Source organism: Anser anser (genome assembly GCF_964211835.1).
Source record: "Anser anser genome assembly, chromosome: 14".
Taxonomy (NCBI): domain Eukaryota; kingdom Metazoa; phylum Chordata; class Aves; order Anseriformes; family Anatidae; genus Anser; species Anser anser.
Window position 1 is genome coordinate 3,941,100 of NC_139735.1, and position 16,440 is coordinate 3,957,539.

General features: G+C 42.4%; 1 protein-coding gene and 2 long non-coding RNA genes across 4 annotated transcripts in view; 1 reads left to right on the forward strand and 2 right to left on the reverse strand.

Annotated features, from left to right (window-relative positions):
• SMAD5 (SMAD family member 5) overlaps positions 1 to 4,920 on the forward strand; it is a 75,407-nt gene extending 70,487 nt beyond the window's left edge. For both annotated transcript variants that reach the window (XM_083799154.1, XM_083799155.1), the window contains one exon: positions 900 to 4,920. In XM_083799154.1, the coding sequence (XP_083655280.1) occupies positions 900 to 1,043 (144 nt within the window). In that variant the 3' untranslated portion in view covers positions 1,044 to 4,920. The remainder of the gene's footprint in view (positions 1 to 899) is intronic.
• On the reverse strand, positions 4,680 to 11,316 carry LOC310881643. The gene is made up of 2 exons (XR_014572486.1): positions 7,977 to 11,316; positions 4,680 to 6,772 (listed from the first exon to the last, which is right to left on the reverse strand). It is a non-coding gene; the product is annotated as an uncharacterized lncRNA (long non-coding RNA).
• A 666-nt stretch (positions 11,317 to 11,982) lies between these two features.
• Positions 11,983 to 15,938, reverse strand: LOC310881645. The gene is made up of 2 exons (XR_014572488.1): positions 14,268 to 15,938; positions 11,983 to 13,756 (listed from the first exon to the last, which is right to left on the reverse strand). It is a non-coding gene; the product is annotated as an uncharacterized lncRNA (long non-coding RNA).
• Between the last annotated feature and the right edge of the window lie 502 nt (positions 15,939 to 16,440).

Sequence of the window (16,440 nt, forward strand, 5' to 3'; positions counted from 1 at the left end):
CTACAAGAGCATTACAAGAATGTGAGTAGAGAGGAGCGTAAGTGAATAAAAAAATGTGCAACTCCTTCAAATAGTTTAACACTTTCAATACAGTTATATAATTACGTATTTGGTAATACGGAAATAAAATAATTTAAATTCATGAAACCAAACCGTCCTGTTATTCTCACAGTTATGTTTCCTCAGAATTGATTGACTCTCCAGTTTTTGTCACATTTTGTCCAAAAAGAAACCTCGATACAATGTATTCAAGGTTAAAATGAAATGCAGTAGGAAATCTTTGTACCACTTATAAATTGACTTGTTAAAACCAAAGGAATTCTGCGGATCTTGCCTCAAGGATCTTTTTGTACCTGTTGCACTTGCTATTTGGCCTGAGTTAGTAAACATGGTAGGGCTCCTGCTTCCTTCAAGCTAACCAGATATATCATTATATATGTTATACGCTGTCCTACTCTTTAGGTATATGTCATAGTGGTGCCTATAGACCCAAATGAACTCCAGCTAGTTAAATACTGCATAAGCACAGGATGAGACACGTTTCTCAAAATCTTACAATTGTTTGTTTTGCCAATGGTGATAAACAGTGTTCAGTTTGAGAGCGTGGAGGACAGGGAGCAGAAGGGAGAAACAGAGAAGAGATGCAGCTATAGCGAGGAGTCCCTCTGGAGCTCACGTAATGACTCCAGGTCTTGATTAAAGCTTCTGAGCACAGCCTCCCTACCACTCCTTCCAAACCTGAGTTTTTTTCTTATCTAAAGATGATAAGATTTGTTGTTAGATTGTGAATTACCTTCAGATAAATATCTTAGATTACTTTCTAGCGCTTGTTAGTACAGTTATTTTAAAATGTGATTATATTCTCAACTTGATTGATAACATTTTGTTCGTTTTTATAGGGCTGGGGAGCTGAATATCATCGACAAGATGTCACGAGCACCCCGTGCTGGATAGAAATTCATCTTCATGGGCCCCTCCAGTGGCTGGATAAAGTACTTACACAAATGGGTTCTCCTCTTAATCCCATCTCATCTGTTTCATAGTGCTGAAATTCTATCTTCAGCATTATTTTTAGTGAACTTGCTCCAACTCTAGAGAAACTTCCAGTATGGATACTGTGAGCTGTATGGAGAATGGATCTTACGGTTTAACTTTTTGTTTTTTTTTAAATCCCTTTGTGACCAATTCCATTGTGTATAGCTGATCAGTTTTACATTTCAATTTGTTCTTGTGATGCTTAAGTGACAGTTGAGCCCTAAGGGAAAAAAGTCTATTGAAAAATTCAGAACACTTTTCCCCTACTTGGAGTAGAACTTAAACAGGCATATGTCTTAACTGGAAATTTTTTTTCTCTTTGTCCTGTAGGGACAAGAATTATGAAGACTGACTTCAGAAAAATAAATACATATCATAGTTTGGGATTTTTTTTAAACATTTATAAAACTGTTTGAACATGTGCAGCTCCAGCTTGCAAGCTGTATTTTTAGTATAGTTGTTTAACAAATTAAGGTTGACATCTGTCATAAGCAAAATTAGACTATTATGGCTAATTTGCCTCAGATTGAACAATGATTTTTTTAAGTGTACACATGAAATATACTTTTTACAAATATTGGAGTGGTGTAAAAACACTTGTCTATTGGAAAATGCTGTCGTAAACACACTGTATATTAATGCAGAGTAGCAGTTCTTAGCCTTTTCCCACTTCAGTTTTGTAATATTGCTTTTAACCACCATTTTAAATAGTAATTGATACAAGATAAACATCTTGCACGTTTCTGGAGTAGTAATTCTTGTTTTGCTTTGATTTACACTCATGCCGTTTGGATGTGGTTGCCAAGGCCTATTTCTTTTTAGGTACCTTTCTCTATTTTAACATAAACACTACAATTTGTAAATGGCAGTGCTTACTACTTTTTCGAAGGAATAAGTTTTGTTTTCTTTTCGGTGTTCTAGCTTATTTTACCTGTCTGGAATTGATCTGTGTTAAGCTTTTTAATCTCTCGGTAGACATTATGCAGTATTAGTGATTACACTATTTAATTCACTTTCAGTATGAGTTTGAGTCTCTTTGAAGACTGTGAGTGGCTTAGCAAATTAGTAACTGAATGCAGAAGCTTTTACTTCCAGATCATGTAATTTAATACAGACCTGTTGGTAATGACCAAAAGTAATCACTTCTTTGTAGCCTACGTGAAAAGTGGTCTTGAGCCTGACCTTAAAGGCAGGTGTTCAGTCAGAAGACTCAAAACTGTAATTGGCAGCTTTATGGAATTCAAGGACTGCATTAATATGATGATGAAATTTCTCTGTCATGTAAGGAATCCTGTTGCCTGTACTGTTGTATTACTGAATTTAAACACTGTGCTAAACACTAAAAGAAATCAGTTAAGTAACATATGCATAGTTTTCCCCTTTAAAATAATTAAAAAAAAAATGAGGTTGAAAGAAACATTCTAAGAGAATTAGAAGTTAATTATGTACAAAATGCCTTTGCATGCAGAACTCCTCATTTTCTTTTTTACTCTTTCCCTAACTCCTCTTCAGGAAAGAGTTCAGTGTTTGGGGGAGAGACTGAAAACTTTAAAAATGCAAATGCTCACTAAAAGATGCGCTGCAGTTAACTACTGCGATCCTGAGACATCGATTGCTTACACAAGTTCTTTTTGTCTTCTATTGAATGTCAGTTTCTGCTCAAATGTGGAAATCATGCATCATATGGTACCTAAGTAACAGATCATCTTAAAGGAATAAAGTTGTTTACGTGTCATTAAAATGTTTCTTATGAAATGCCTTAAAGGAATAAAGATAAACTGTAACACTTCTGCAGAACCCTAATGTTCTCTTGTACAGGAATTTCTATATTACTTGGTGTTTTTGTTCTTTTTTTTAAGCAGTTTCTCCAGTGTGTTTAAAAGCAAACAAGTGCATCCTCAGGAGAAGGGGAAAAAAAATCAATATTTGCCACTCATCTTTGGGGCCTTCTCTTTCATTCTTCGGGATTGCAACCCGCAGATGGTTCTGCTGATTGAATAAGATGCGAAGTCAGATGGCCACAGGATCAGACTTGCATTTTCCACTCCCTAGACCTGGCTTTTCTCAAGTTGCCGAATATGTATATCTGACACTACAGATTTTTTTTTGCTGGATTAGCTTTTATAATAAATGTCATGGCACGTTGGATTAAGGAAAGATCTCAGTTGTAGGTACAAGATCTTGCTTTATCCAAAATGTTTTTCACCTGGCTTCATCTCTGTTCACTTCTTTTGGATGTGGCCAACTAAATGAGTCAAGAATGGGTGCTGAAGTGGGAGTTTGTGAGTCAGAGCTGCTGCTTAGTGCTAGTGTTGTGGTTAGGTTGGCTACCCATGCAATGAACCATAATTTCTGCAATACTCTCTAGTTAACCCACTTCTGATGCTGTCATTAAGTGCTAAAGTACTCTGGCATTTCTGTGCTTGTGTACATATTCTTGATCTGTAATATATGCAGTGCTGGGGATATCCTTGCAAGGATATCTGCAAGGGCAGACCAACAAAGATTTGCCTATATTCTGCTTCTCTGTTCCTTTTAAGTAGGACTTTTTTGAGAGCTTCTTAGTTAGCAAATTGTGTGCACTACTGGTTCATGGCGGTCCTAATCCTGCTTAGTTTATGCTGCTGATACAAAATTCAGGTATCAGTGCATGGATGGGTTGGATGAGAACTGTGTGACACTAATTATCTTTCAAGTGTAGTGATACCAGAGTTGCTGCTTCTGTTGCAGCGTACTTGTGTATAAGTCACTTATCCTAAATGGAGGGATGGAGAAATTGAATGAGCCAGTAGTGTGGTAGTGGAAGATGGGGCCTTTCCAGTATAACCCAGCTTAGACTGAACGTTACTCTTCAGTCAAAACTGTTTTGGCTTTTGTAAGTGTATTTTCTCCTTTTGGGTCATGTTTCTACTTTACAACCGACCACAGCATTAATTAACAGCTTTGGCAATACCAGTAAAGAGCCTGAAACAGGCATATGCTGAAGTTTTCTGGGTTTGCTTTTATAGTCACTAAGATAAGATAGTAGCTTGGATATTCCTTCTCTAAGAACTTCAGTCTTGCTGGCAGTCAATCCAGTGCCTTGTGTAAGTGTTACATTCATTTAATTACGTTAGGCATGAAGCAGTTATACACGAAGAGTTGACATTGGGTTATAAAATCTGTAGGACCAAAGGAAACCAAAATGAAACTTCTAATATGGCTGACCAATGAGAGACAAGCCTAACAAAACAGCCCATTAGTCAAAACAGTGATGAAACAGCCTACACATCACGATTCAGTGTGGAACTGTTTAAAATATTGGAATTCTTCTGGATTTTGCCTGAAGCTATGACTTTTTTTTTTCCCCACAGTATTACAGTGTGAAAGTTGTCAGTTCTTGGACAGCTACTCTTGTAGTGGAAGTCTAGACAAACACTGAAATGTGTCAAGCTTTTTTCTTAGTTTAAAATATGTTTTTCCAGTGTATTGTTTTAGTTGCCCAAAGTATTGCTAGTGATGGTCTTTAGAGAAACCAACAAAACATTCGCTAAATGTTTTGCATCAAAAGACAAAAATGTGACTAACTTCTTGTAGTTGTGAAGTTTCTGTTTAGGAAGGAAACCCATTCTGAATTGAAATCAATAGACCAAACCATCAGATTACAACATAAATTTGCTTTATTGTGCTGCTCCATAAACCTGCTTCTGTGTTTGTTGCAAGCATAACCTTTATGCTTTTGTTTACATTGTAGGAAACACAGTTCTAGCAATGAGTTTTTCATTTAACTCTAAACATCTTTTTATTTTGTTAATTTTAAAATTACTAGGTTTTGCTATGTTATGTTTTAAAGATATTTTTTGCATACTGCTGCTCATATTTCAATAAACAAACGAAAAAAACCTACAGATTTTTCTGATCTCCTTTATCTGTATCTCAGTATGTGTTGAAATACTTACTTACAAGGGTTGCCTTATATTGAGTTCTTGTAACTCACTGCTGATGCCTTACCGTGTACGTGTTCCTCCTAATACAAATGTGATCTTATAATTTAAAGTGTTTTCCTATAGCTTTTTGCTGCAGTTCCCTCAGAAACACGCTAAATTATTTTGTTCACGTATTTAAGAGCTTTTTTTTTTGTGGGGCTTGTAGAATACAGCCAGCCAAAAATTCTGATTGCAGGAGTTATATTGATTTGCTGATATTTATAAAAATAGTTGCATCGGTAGTACAGCAATGTGTATCTGTAAGTAACGTTCTGATTAGTGTGTTTTGGGGGTGGTTAATGGTTGTTTTTGTTTGTTTTTTTTTTTAAGTTTCTACTGTTGTGGTTGACCATAACCTTTTTAAACAGCCGCTCATCATGTCTGAATTGCTTTAGACTGATGACCAATGGCCTTTTCATTGAAAAGAAAGCTGTTTGAATATCTCCTGAAATTCAACTACTGTTCCAATAAAATAGAAATTTAGGAGCATTTTAGCAAACTTTCTTTTACTGTGTATTAGACTAACTTTTGAAGACTGAGGAGAAGAAAACATTTCTCTTGTTTATCAAGATACTACGGAAACAGAGGATGAAATAGTAATTGAGCGTGTGCATGAGTCAAAAGAAGTCCCCTTTTTAGTAGGATGAGTGCAAAAATACTGAACCCCAATTCCACGCGAATCTGCCATTCCATGTAAGATCTACAGAAAGGACAAATCAAAACCAGTACTGTCTTCTTTGTGCTTCCTGTTTTGGGGCTTCGTTTTGCTAGCAGACCACCACCTTCCAGACACGCTCCACGAAGTTCTCAGTCTCCTCAGTAATTGTTTGGTTTGGTTTTCCTGTAAGTGTGCAACTGCACTGTACTAAGGAGCGCTCAGACAGGTAGAAGAGACTTCCACTGAGATTGGGAGATGTAAGGGAGAAAGGGGAATTTTTTTTTTCTCATCCCATTTTGATGCTCTTCCAAGAGAATAATGGCCATGAAAAGTTGACAAAAGATTTGCTGTGATAGTACTGCCCACATGATAGAGGCTTTTTTGCAGGTTAGTAACTTCTCAAATTACACGTTGCAGTGGCTGGTTGGTTTTCCAGAAACTTGGATCTGTGTTAATAGCTTTCTATAAAGTAAGAAAAAAATCTTGGTTATTAATAGCTTTAAAACATTATTTAATAGAATTTAAGAGGTTATGTTAATCCTATTACTCTGGGAAATTTAGAAGTATTTTAACAGTTGATGGTTACGTCCTTGTGAGTAGCTAGCCAAAGTAATCTCAGAAATGGATTATTGTTTTATTTGGGTGGTTTTTTAAAATTATTTTTTAGAAAAGAAAAAGCTTTGGGCAAACGCCACCTCACCCACCCCACCCCAACCTGCGGTGTGTGTTAAGTGAGTCAGAGGCCGCTTCTGTTCACTGAGTACAGAGGAAGGCAAACATGTAACTGGCGTTTAGAGTAATAAGATGTTGGGTGGCCTGTGTGTTGTGCCAAGAGAGATCTGCCTGCCTCGTCTAGTGCAGTGATCCCTGCCTTCGCTGACTCCATCCCAAGAAATTGTACTTACATAGAAAAGCTGTTCCAAAGAAGTCAGGAAAATTTGGGAAGTGAGATATTCTAGTTAGATTGGTCCTGTCCATGCGTGGATCCATGCAGCAGGATGCTGGTGATGGTCTGGAGTTGGCGTACAGAACGGGGATGTTCCAGGCAGCTTTCCTGAAGCACTTGGCGTTGTGGAAACGCTGATTCCGTTTGACTTCCAAATTCAGGATAGGCCTATGCAATTTAGAGCTCAGTTGACAAATATTTACAGAATATTTACTTTCCCCCTGCTTGATCAGCATTCAGGAAGTTTTACACAGAAGCTAAATAACAGGAAATCGATGAATTTTGTCTAGGGAGCTCACCTCTTTAATTACATGCCTGTATCACTGAATTTTGCACTGAACACAAGTGAGCTGAGGGCTGGAGGGGAAAGGAGGTGTATTTGGTTGTGTGTTGTGACAGCTGATGGTGTGACAAGGGGTGAGACGAGTCAGAGCAGAATCTGTTCCACCTGCTGTTACTAGAAAGCTCCGCTGTGTATACCTGGTGTGCTTTCCAAATACTGCCAGCGTTAAAAAACAATAATAAAAAAAATCATTGGACCATGCTCACTGATGGCACTGGCTTTAATCCTAAATTCTTAAACAGCTTATCTTCTGATTTGGGATGCAGAGCCTGCTATATTCTGTGTGCACTGAGGCATTTGTAGCAATCCCAAAGTACCTGTAAATTACCAGCCCCTCGGTTAAATGTACGTTTTTAGATACTGCATCATCTTTCTGCTTGATGAGTATTGGCGAGAGAGTTAGTTTGTGCTGACTCGTGTTTGGTAGGCAGCCAGCATTAGCAATTTGGGTTAATAACATTCAACACAAGTAATCATTCCCCTGAAGTTTTGGGTATCTGTGTAGAAACTTCTAAGTAAAGAAATATTGTGTGCATTTTTATACAGGCACAGTGAAGATGGTTGGCTGTAGCTCTGTACTCTGGGTTCGCACTCCAGCCGCTGGCAAATGTAATAGCAACGCAGAAGGAAACTGTATGCTGGCACATCGCTTACCTGGACTGAAAAATGCAGCCTACGTGCACGTGGTATAGAGTTGGAGGTACAAGACCCATGTCATTGGACTTGTATCCGTCTCCAGGCCTCTCATTGTGCGGCAGGAAGAGCAGATTTCAAAACAGAAACTAAAATTTGGGAAATTATTTATCCCCACAGTGTGAAACTATCGCTAAATCCACCAAAATACACTCTGAGCCCTAACGTCTCGCTGCTGCTCCCAGCTGTTCGGATCAGGTGTGACTTGTAGGAGTTGGAAAGTTATAAAAAAGAACAAGTGTCCTTTAGCCATAAATAAATAAAAATGCTCTTTTCCTCCTTTTATGTGTGCTTTCCCCTACCCAAATGAAGGGAACTGGAGCCATGGCCACCTACCTGTGCATGGGGAGTGTGTAGGAAACCTTAATTCTCTGCAGAAATTTTTTTTTGCAGCTACTGCTTTCCCAGGTTTTCTGATGTGCTGGGGAAAACAGCCCATCGTGCACTGAGGATGTGCCGGACTGGACCTGAATATCACTGGTAAGAAAGAAGCCTCAGCTGATTGTCTTCTCTTGGTGCTTTTGCATTTGAAAATAGGGAGCAAGCCTTAATGAAAGAAAACTTGGCCCAAGTGCAAATGCATAAAATGCCCATGTGATGGGTGCTGCAGCATTTTACAATTTCCAGGCAGTTTGCGTCGAATTCTTTTTGAATATATTGTTCTTGTTAACTGCCTTATAGGGCCACGTGGTCAAGTGTGCTGTATGAATACTTCTGTAAACAACATTTTTTAGGCTCTAGTTGGGTGCGAGCACAAGGGCAGGTCTGGCTTGCAGTCCTCTTAGTCCTCAAGTCCTCTGCTTCCCAAGGTGTGTCTGAGGCTGCGGCGTTGCTGGCTGGTAAATGCTGCTGTAGGGTATCTGGGGTCTGGTTAAAAGGAAAATAGCAGCCATAGCCAGCATGTAACATTGAACTTGACCAAAAAAAAATAAATAAAATAAAAATTAAAAGTTAATTTAATAAGCTGAAGGCAAGAAATCCAGAGCCCAGCAGAGTATGGCAGGCACCAAACTTTTCTTTTTTTTTCCCTGCTACCTTAAATTTGTGCTGTGTTGATAATCAGCTGCTCTTCTAAAGAAGGCAAGAAATCGGCATCGCAGCTGTCCTGCGTCCTGTTTTCTGGGTGAGATGGTTACACCGGGTCTAGAGCTGGTGGCTGGGCACTCCTACAGCAGGCAGTTCTGCACCAACATCTGCTCGAGGACCCTAGAAGTATTCCTTATACCACAAGAAGTGAAGACAGATCTATTAAAAAAATAAATCATATGAGAAGTGCAATGTTTACTTCTCCTATATCCGACATATTTTGTTTGCTAGCCCCGATGTTTCCGTTAAATGTATGTGACAGGGAAACTGCTGATAAGGCAGAGCAGCTGTAGGTGCAGAGTAGCTGGTCCCTGCTTGATCAGTTCTGTTAAAAAAAAAAAAAAAAAAAAGCAGGGCAGGTACCTGCTGTCTACTCTTTTTTTTCATAAAACAGTAAAAAAGAAAAACTTTTAAAATTGACAGCTCTTTTGTTCTAAGGACAGGTGTGCTTTCTTCTGTACAAACAAGCTTTTTCCATTCTTTTTTTGAAGTTGTTCATCTATTGCAAACAGCACTGTTATTTCCAGGACTAAATACGAAGTGCTGTGTAATCCAGTCATTCCTGTGAAATCGCATTTTCTGAAGTGTCTTAAATCTCGAGCTGACTCTCAGCAAACTCATCAGCCTCTTGAGAAAGCTCAGAGCAGTGTGGGCGAGTTAGACTTCAGCTGGAGCGGAGAAATCTTAGAGACAGTGCAAGACAAAATAGAAACTTCTCTGTGAGAGCCCGCTAGAGCCCTGTGTCCTGAGACCGGAGAGATTTCAGGTCTCTGAACAGTCTTGCTCTGAAAGAAGTCTGGAGAAAGAAATCTCTAATTTTCTGCAAGAGTCTCCAGTGGAAGGTCCTGGAAATCAGGAATGAACACGTGGTGTCCACGGAGGTTATTCACTGGGGTATGCCGCTCGGTCCCTGGGCAAAGGCTTGGCCCCAGAGGGGGGATGTGATGTTGTCAGGAGGGTGAAAATGAGAAAGGGGAGAAAAAGAACTTGCAAAAACATGGCTGTGTAACTTGCTGCCCAGGAGACGTTCTATATGGATTAACGGATTTAAACAGAACTTTTTTGCTTCAGCCTCTGGTTTGTGTATTTGCTCGGGGCCTGGTGAGCTCAGGCTAGGAAGAGAGCAAACTGCTGCAGCCACGTGCGCGGCGAGCACAGCCCCACGGGCCTTCCTTTCCTCTTCTCGATCTGATCTCGTTGCTGAAGTTTTAAATGATCCAAACACCAGGTGGAAAAAGCTCCTGGTTTTCAGAAGGGTTAGGAGAACACAGGCCGTGGTCAGAGCAGCGCAGAACAGAGCAGAACCAAACGTCACTGAACCCATCCGCTGGTGTCGGGTCAGGCCTCACGCTGCCACGTACGTGGCCAGGCCAGCGGGACCGCTCGTCCCTGGGCAGTCGGGATCACGCCCTACCCAGCTGTTCCTTGACATTCATCTTTGTGAGCTCAGAAGGCCAGAAAACCCCTCTGCAGGGTGTAACTCCAGAGTGGCTGACCGCTCGCTGCTCTCAGCGTTTGCTGACAGCTTCGTGCCACTGCCAGCCTCCCTCCTTCCTCCTCTTGCTGAGAGCTGAGCTGTGGAGGAGCCCTCGTCGTGGTGATTCCTGTTCTCAAGTGGTGTCCTGGCATAAGGGCTCTTCAATTCTTTTTAAGATGTTACTAGAAGCAGGCTCATTAGAGCAAGTGCCGTTACAAACTGCTGGGGCTCTGTGGTTTGACACCACGTGGATGGTGCGGCCGTGCAGACAGCGCTGCGTCCAGCACCAACCTGAGGCGTCCTGAATGGAAACTAAATATTTAGCTTACGAATTTTATTCTTTGCCTGTTGCCCTGCTGCATACTTTGCTTTTATGACAGCCTTGTGTGTCCTACTGATGAGTCCTTTCCAGGTGTCAGCCCTGATGGCCGTTGGGCACGGTGTAGAAAATGCTCAACCTCTGGTTAGTGCTTGGGGGAAAGGGAAGAGCAGGAGGTGAACGCCCACCCCAACCCCTTTGCACCTAGGAAAAACAAGAAGGATGGGTCCTGCTGGCCTGCCCCAGCTGGCGTTCAGGCAGAGCAGTGGGTGCTCAGCAGCGGAGCATCGTTCTGGCGGTGTCTGCTCAGCCCTGGTGGGGAGCACATCTCGGAGAGCATCCGTGCCACCAGCTTGGGCAACTGGGTTCCAAGCCATCCGTGGTCTGAAGGGTTAAAGCCAGCAGACTGAAAACGAATGAGAATAATAACCTATAGGAAGAGTGGCATCAGATGCAAAAGGTGTCACTTCTGCTGGATGGAAGCGATTCCCTGGTCGGAGGAAGAAGTGGTGCAATGTCCATCAGCATGGGTCCTAGTGCAGCAGAGCGCGTGGCTGGGTATTGAAGGGTACGGATGCTCTCCAAGCCTTATGGGAGCCACTCGTCCCTCAGAAGCAAAACACAGAACGAAGAGCCTCTCTGGCATGGGGCCGCATCGCTTCCCAAAGCAGCGTGCCCTGGACTTGTGGCGTGTCACTTGTCCTTCTTGTGGGAGCTCGTCGCCTTCCAGTCCGCCTCGCAGCGGAGCCGTCGCAGGGGGGGGCCCTACAAGGCTCTGAGCACGGAGAGGCTTCGTTGAGAGGTACATGGGGAAGGGGTCTCACTGTAAAGGCCCGGTGAATGCTGTGTTTGGGTCAGGGCAAGCATGGGACAGGCAGCAGGCAAGGGGAAGGGACGAAGGGTACATTAGGGACCCTGTGGGTGTCATGCACCCGATAACGTGGTTACAATAAGGGAACAAACGCTTCTTGGTGCCTCTCCTGGCATGCCAGTGGTCGGGAAGTGGATTTTATGGTCAGCTTGAAATTGGGGCCTGGTAAAAGAGAAAATATCTAATGTTTTCTTAACGCGTATTTCATGCATAGGTTAAAATGGCATTGGTAGAGCTTTCTTCTGCAGTGGCTCTGGGTATCGAGGAAAGCACCGCAGGCTGTGTGCCTAAAAGCTTGCCCAGGACATCAGCACCCTGAGCATGGCAGCTTCTTCTGGGGGTACTATTCCAAATCTCAGGCTGGGGGGGTGTGGATGGGATTATTCTGGGGTTATTGTAGAGCATTTTAGTAAAAGGAAATGTGCACTGTGGTGCAATGTAACACGTGCTTCATCAGGTTCTGAGGCTTTTGCCAGCAGAAATTCTTAGACCAAGCTCATTATGGCTGGTGGCTGAAAACAAGCTGTCATTACTTAAAAGTAAAAGAAATGCCTGATTTGATAAAAACTCAATTTATTCAAAATGGGCTGAGATAAACACACTCAAATTTATTCTCTCTTTCAACATTAGAGTAATTATTTGGAATTACACCAGTTAAGTTTGGTTCAGATGAGATAAAAATCAGCCACCTGTCAAGGAATAAAATATTTAAGCCTGCTGTCTAGTAGACTAACTTTTTTGAGCATAATAAAACATGGTAACCAAGACAATGACATGGAAGTATACCAACTGTGCAATTTCTTTCCATGTAAAAGAGTTTACAGACAGACTCCCAGGTATCCACGTTTTGTATTTGTGTGAAGCCTGCATGTATGTATAATTGCACTGTACAATCTTCTTGTTTGGATTACATACATTATGTACATATATACACACAGCACTTCTGCTGTATTCTGCATGTTAACAATGCATTTAGGGGCACAGCTTCTAACACCACTTGAACTCCTTTATTTTGATAGGTGATTCACTAGAAAAAATTGGAGTAAAAAATTCTTTTAAGAGAGTTTCTGGCTATCCCCAGTTCAGCCGTTTGTTGAGACACTGTGGTTTTATTTATTTATTTTTATTATTTAAAAGCCCTTTGCCCACTGTGGGAAACATGAATACTGTTCTGGGATTTGTGCTGCATGATCTAGAATTATGGCACTGTAAGTGCAAGTTTATTAAAAAATGTTATCTATAAAATAGCATGTCTGCTAACAGGGTGAAGCAGAACTATAGCTTTTAGTACAAAACCAGATTGCTAATTAATCTAAAACAGTGTGTTACCAGTAACGAATGTTGAATCAGTCATGCTGTTGCCCTACAGATAAAGCATGATTCTAATTGTTCTAGACTTTTAGAAAGAGCAAGGAGTGGAGATGCCGTGCATGAAAGCAACTGCTCCTATAAAACTGCTTTGTGGTTTCAGAAGTTTCATACTGCTTTTTATACTGAACTCAGAGCACTCTGTTCTCTCCTTTCATTAGTTTACATACGATTAATGATGTTTATTTTCTCTCCTTCCTTCTCTCCATCCTGATTTTTTTTTTTGGTTTCGTGCCGTGGTGAATAATTTCCTTTGTAGCTTAAGAAAGTTGAAAACAAGTTACCTAGATATTTATTTAGTGGTTCACATAACTGGTAGTAACTTAAAACCTCCTTGAAGATGCAGTAAAACATCAAAAAAACTACCCTTAGCAGAATCACGACCAAAAACCTAAATAAACCTTTTTAGTTTTCTCCCGCTGCCAGGCGTGACTCCCGTTACATTACCGAGCATTTTCAGCAGCAGTTGAGAGAAACAGGTCTGGAAAGTAAACTCTCCTGCTCGGTGTGGAGCCGTTAGGTGAATACACCGTGTTTTACATTCAATGCTATGGCTTCATAAACATGGGTAACAAGCTCCACCAGATGCACAAATCAGGGATTGTTGTTAATGCAAATATCCTTGTATGGGCACTGAATGGGGTGATGATGACATTTGCATACATATAGAGCTTAAACTGGAAACAAGGGGCATTTTTTTTTTTTTTTGCATGAAACCGTATAAATTTGCTAAAGCGTCACCTCTTTAGTTCATAGTAGAGCTTTTTATTTACAGCTATTCTGATTTGCATATGGCATATTTTTTCAGCAATCTTTTCCTACGATGCAGCCTATTATTTTAAAGAGGGTTGAATCCACTCACTGACATATGGAAAAAAAAAAAAAAAAGTCTTATTGCACAGGGTTTCTGGTTCCCGCTACTGTGGTAAGACATTGTTTCTCTCTCGTGTCAGACAGCTTGTGTCCTCCACGGGCTCCTTGCTTCTCGGAGGGATCTGTCGTAAGGAAGAGTAGCAAAAAAAGAATTTTTCAGCTGGCAGTTTATGAAGAGCACAATGAGCGTCACAGTCAAGAGCAGAAAGAAAAACAGAATGATGTAAGTCACCAGGTCGGGCTTATTTATTTCCCCTTCTTTTAACACCCTGGCTGTCGACATGTACAGCGCCGAGGAGCTCACGGGTCTCTGGGTGCTGCTTAGGTAGGGCGTGTTGGTCTGAATGATGAGGTGAGCTTCGGTGGCACTGGTTGAATTTAGCAATTCACTATACATGTTCTTGCTTAAATTTCCTCCACGGTAGAAGTAAAGAAGGAGAGCACACACGGTCACTCTTTGGCATAGGAAGGGAATAACACTGCTGCTCGTAAAAGGCTGAGAGCGAGCCACATTTTGTCTACGAGTAAAAGCAAATTAATTCCCTCGCACGGCTTAGGGAGTTTCTTTTAAATTTCCGTGGCTCCTAGTTACAGCATTCATCCCCGGCTAGGAAGGAAAACCGGTGCGGGTACCTCGGTCCTGCGGCGTGGGGGCTCCGGGGCCACGGGGCGTGCATGGGAGCGCTCGGGGGGCAGCGGGGCTTCGGCAGGCGCCGCTCGCTCTCCGTCAAGGGGCAGGCACAGCGGGCTTCCAGGTGCTTTTCTGAAGTGGGATGCACGCGAATCCGGGGTTAAACGGGATCTGCAGAGAGAGGCAGCTGCCGCTTTGGCATCCTGCTGGGCTCGCCGTCGCCGGTTGCTCCCCCGGGATCCTCCTCGCTGCTGAAATCCCAGTGCTGGGAAGCATTGGTGGACTTTCTTAATCCCAGTTAGCGGCGCACCGGGTAGCCAACGTTCAGATGAGCTTGCTGCTTTAGCCTTCTAGGCATTCCTTTTGGCTTCTTTGAGAGACAAAAAATAAAAATAAATAAAAAAAAATCCAAGACCAAGGTCCCTTTGTTTAAAAAAGAAAGAGCAAAAAGCCTCCCCAGAAATTGGAGGGGGTGGCAGTTTGGAAACCTCTTCTCTGCCCTTGCCTCACGGCACTGCGAAGTGGGACTGTGCAGAATTGTGTCAAACGGGACTTTTCCTCCCGACAGAGGCTCCACTGCGGCGTCACTTGCTACCGGGGGAAGGGAGGAATTGCACGGTGGTGCCGGCGGGCTCTGAAGTCCGCCGTGTCTGGCAGTGACATGATGCTAAGGGAAGAGATCCGCCGATAAAGCCCTGCGAGAGCCCGGGGCTCTGCTGAGAGGTTCTGAGCCGGGGGAGGGTAACAGGGGATGGGACAGAAAGAAAATTGCTTCAAAATCTCTTTCTTCCTCAGACCTCTATTGTTAAAATTGCTCTCTCTAGCATAAATAGAAGATGCCTTTTTTCTTCCTTTTTTTTTTTTTTTTTCCCTTCACTTGGGCCCCAGCACCCTCTCCAGCCTGACAATTAGCATGTTAATTTTTTTTCATCAAATTGCTTTTATGCTGCTATTAGCTGCTGGCTGCTCGCCAGCTCCCTCTCGCACTCTCACTCCCGTGCATCAGATAAGCCCGGTTAATACTTCGGTTTAGCTCAGTGCCACTTGGGAAGGGGGCAAAGGGGGGTGGAGAGGAGCTGGGAAGAGAGGAGAGCTTGGGAACTTGACAGAAGAAAGTGTCAAACACGCTCTCCATCCCCAGGGTACCGGTCCCAGCAAACATTAATGCTGCTTATGACGAGCCATTGCAGCTGACGGTCCAGGGAGGTTAAACATTTCAATTAGCATAATAAATGTTTCCGCCACGAGAGAGGGAATTAAAAGAGGAGAAATACGCAGGTCAAGCAGACTTAAATCAAAGAAAACAAAGTCTCTGCTTAAAGGCAACGCTCTCCAAGGCCTTGTGCAGCATCTTCCTGACCTTCTGGCAATCTGTGAGTGCCTGGGGGAGTCCCGCGGGCCTCCAGCCCATCTCAGAGGCAGGGGATGGCTCTCATGTCCCTATGGCCCCATGCCCACATCCTCCTGCTTCTGGACCTGCCCTACCCATGTGTTTGCCTCCAAGCCTTGAGTCAAGAATTGAATTCAAAGGGAGATGTTCCTCTACAGTTTCTGCTGTTTTTATTTTATTTTATTTTATTTTATTTTATTTTATTTTATTTTATTTTATTTTATTTTATTTTATTTATTTTTTTCCTTTTTTTTCCCCTTTTCAGCCAAAGCGAGCTGACTCCCACATGCTGCTCTCCAAAGAGCCCGGGTTCCTCTCCCTGTCTGTTTAACACTGGAGCAGGAGGCATGGCTCCTCCTGGGGACATTTCTCCTGCCTGCAGAGCAACCGTGGTTACACATATTTACTCTGCATGGGTTCAAAGAACAGGACAGAGAGGCAGGCAGCCAGCACAGGGGCTGGAAAAGTCAACAGAGTCATAAAAAAGCTAATATAGTTTGCAACTGTTTTACCTATCATGTCTCCTTGCAGTCAGGGAGGTTTGGAGCAGCAGCGGGACGTGGATGGCTGGAGGTCTGGATGTCTTTCCAGCACCCTCCCCTCTTCCTCCCTGAACTTCTGTCCAGTTTAACCAAACTTTGCGTCCTTTCTTTGCTTATTTATTTTGTTGAGTTTGTTAGTCCGTAGGAAAAGCAGAAAGGCAGCTGGGGGCTGAGCGCTATAAATAGCAAGGAGTCTACGTGTTCCACTTTAGCACAAAGTTTATTAAAAAGGCTTGTCTGCAA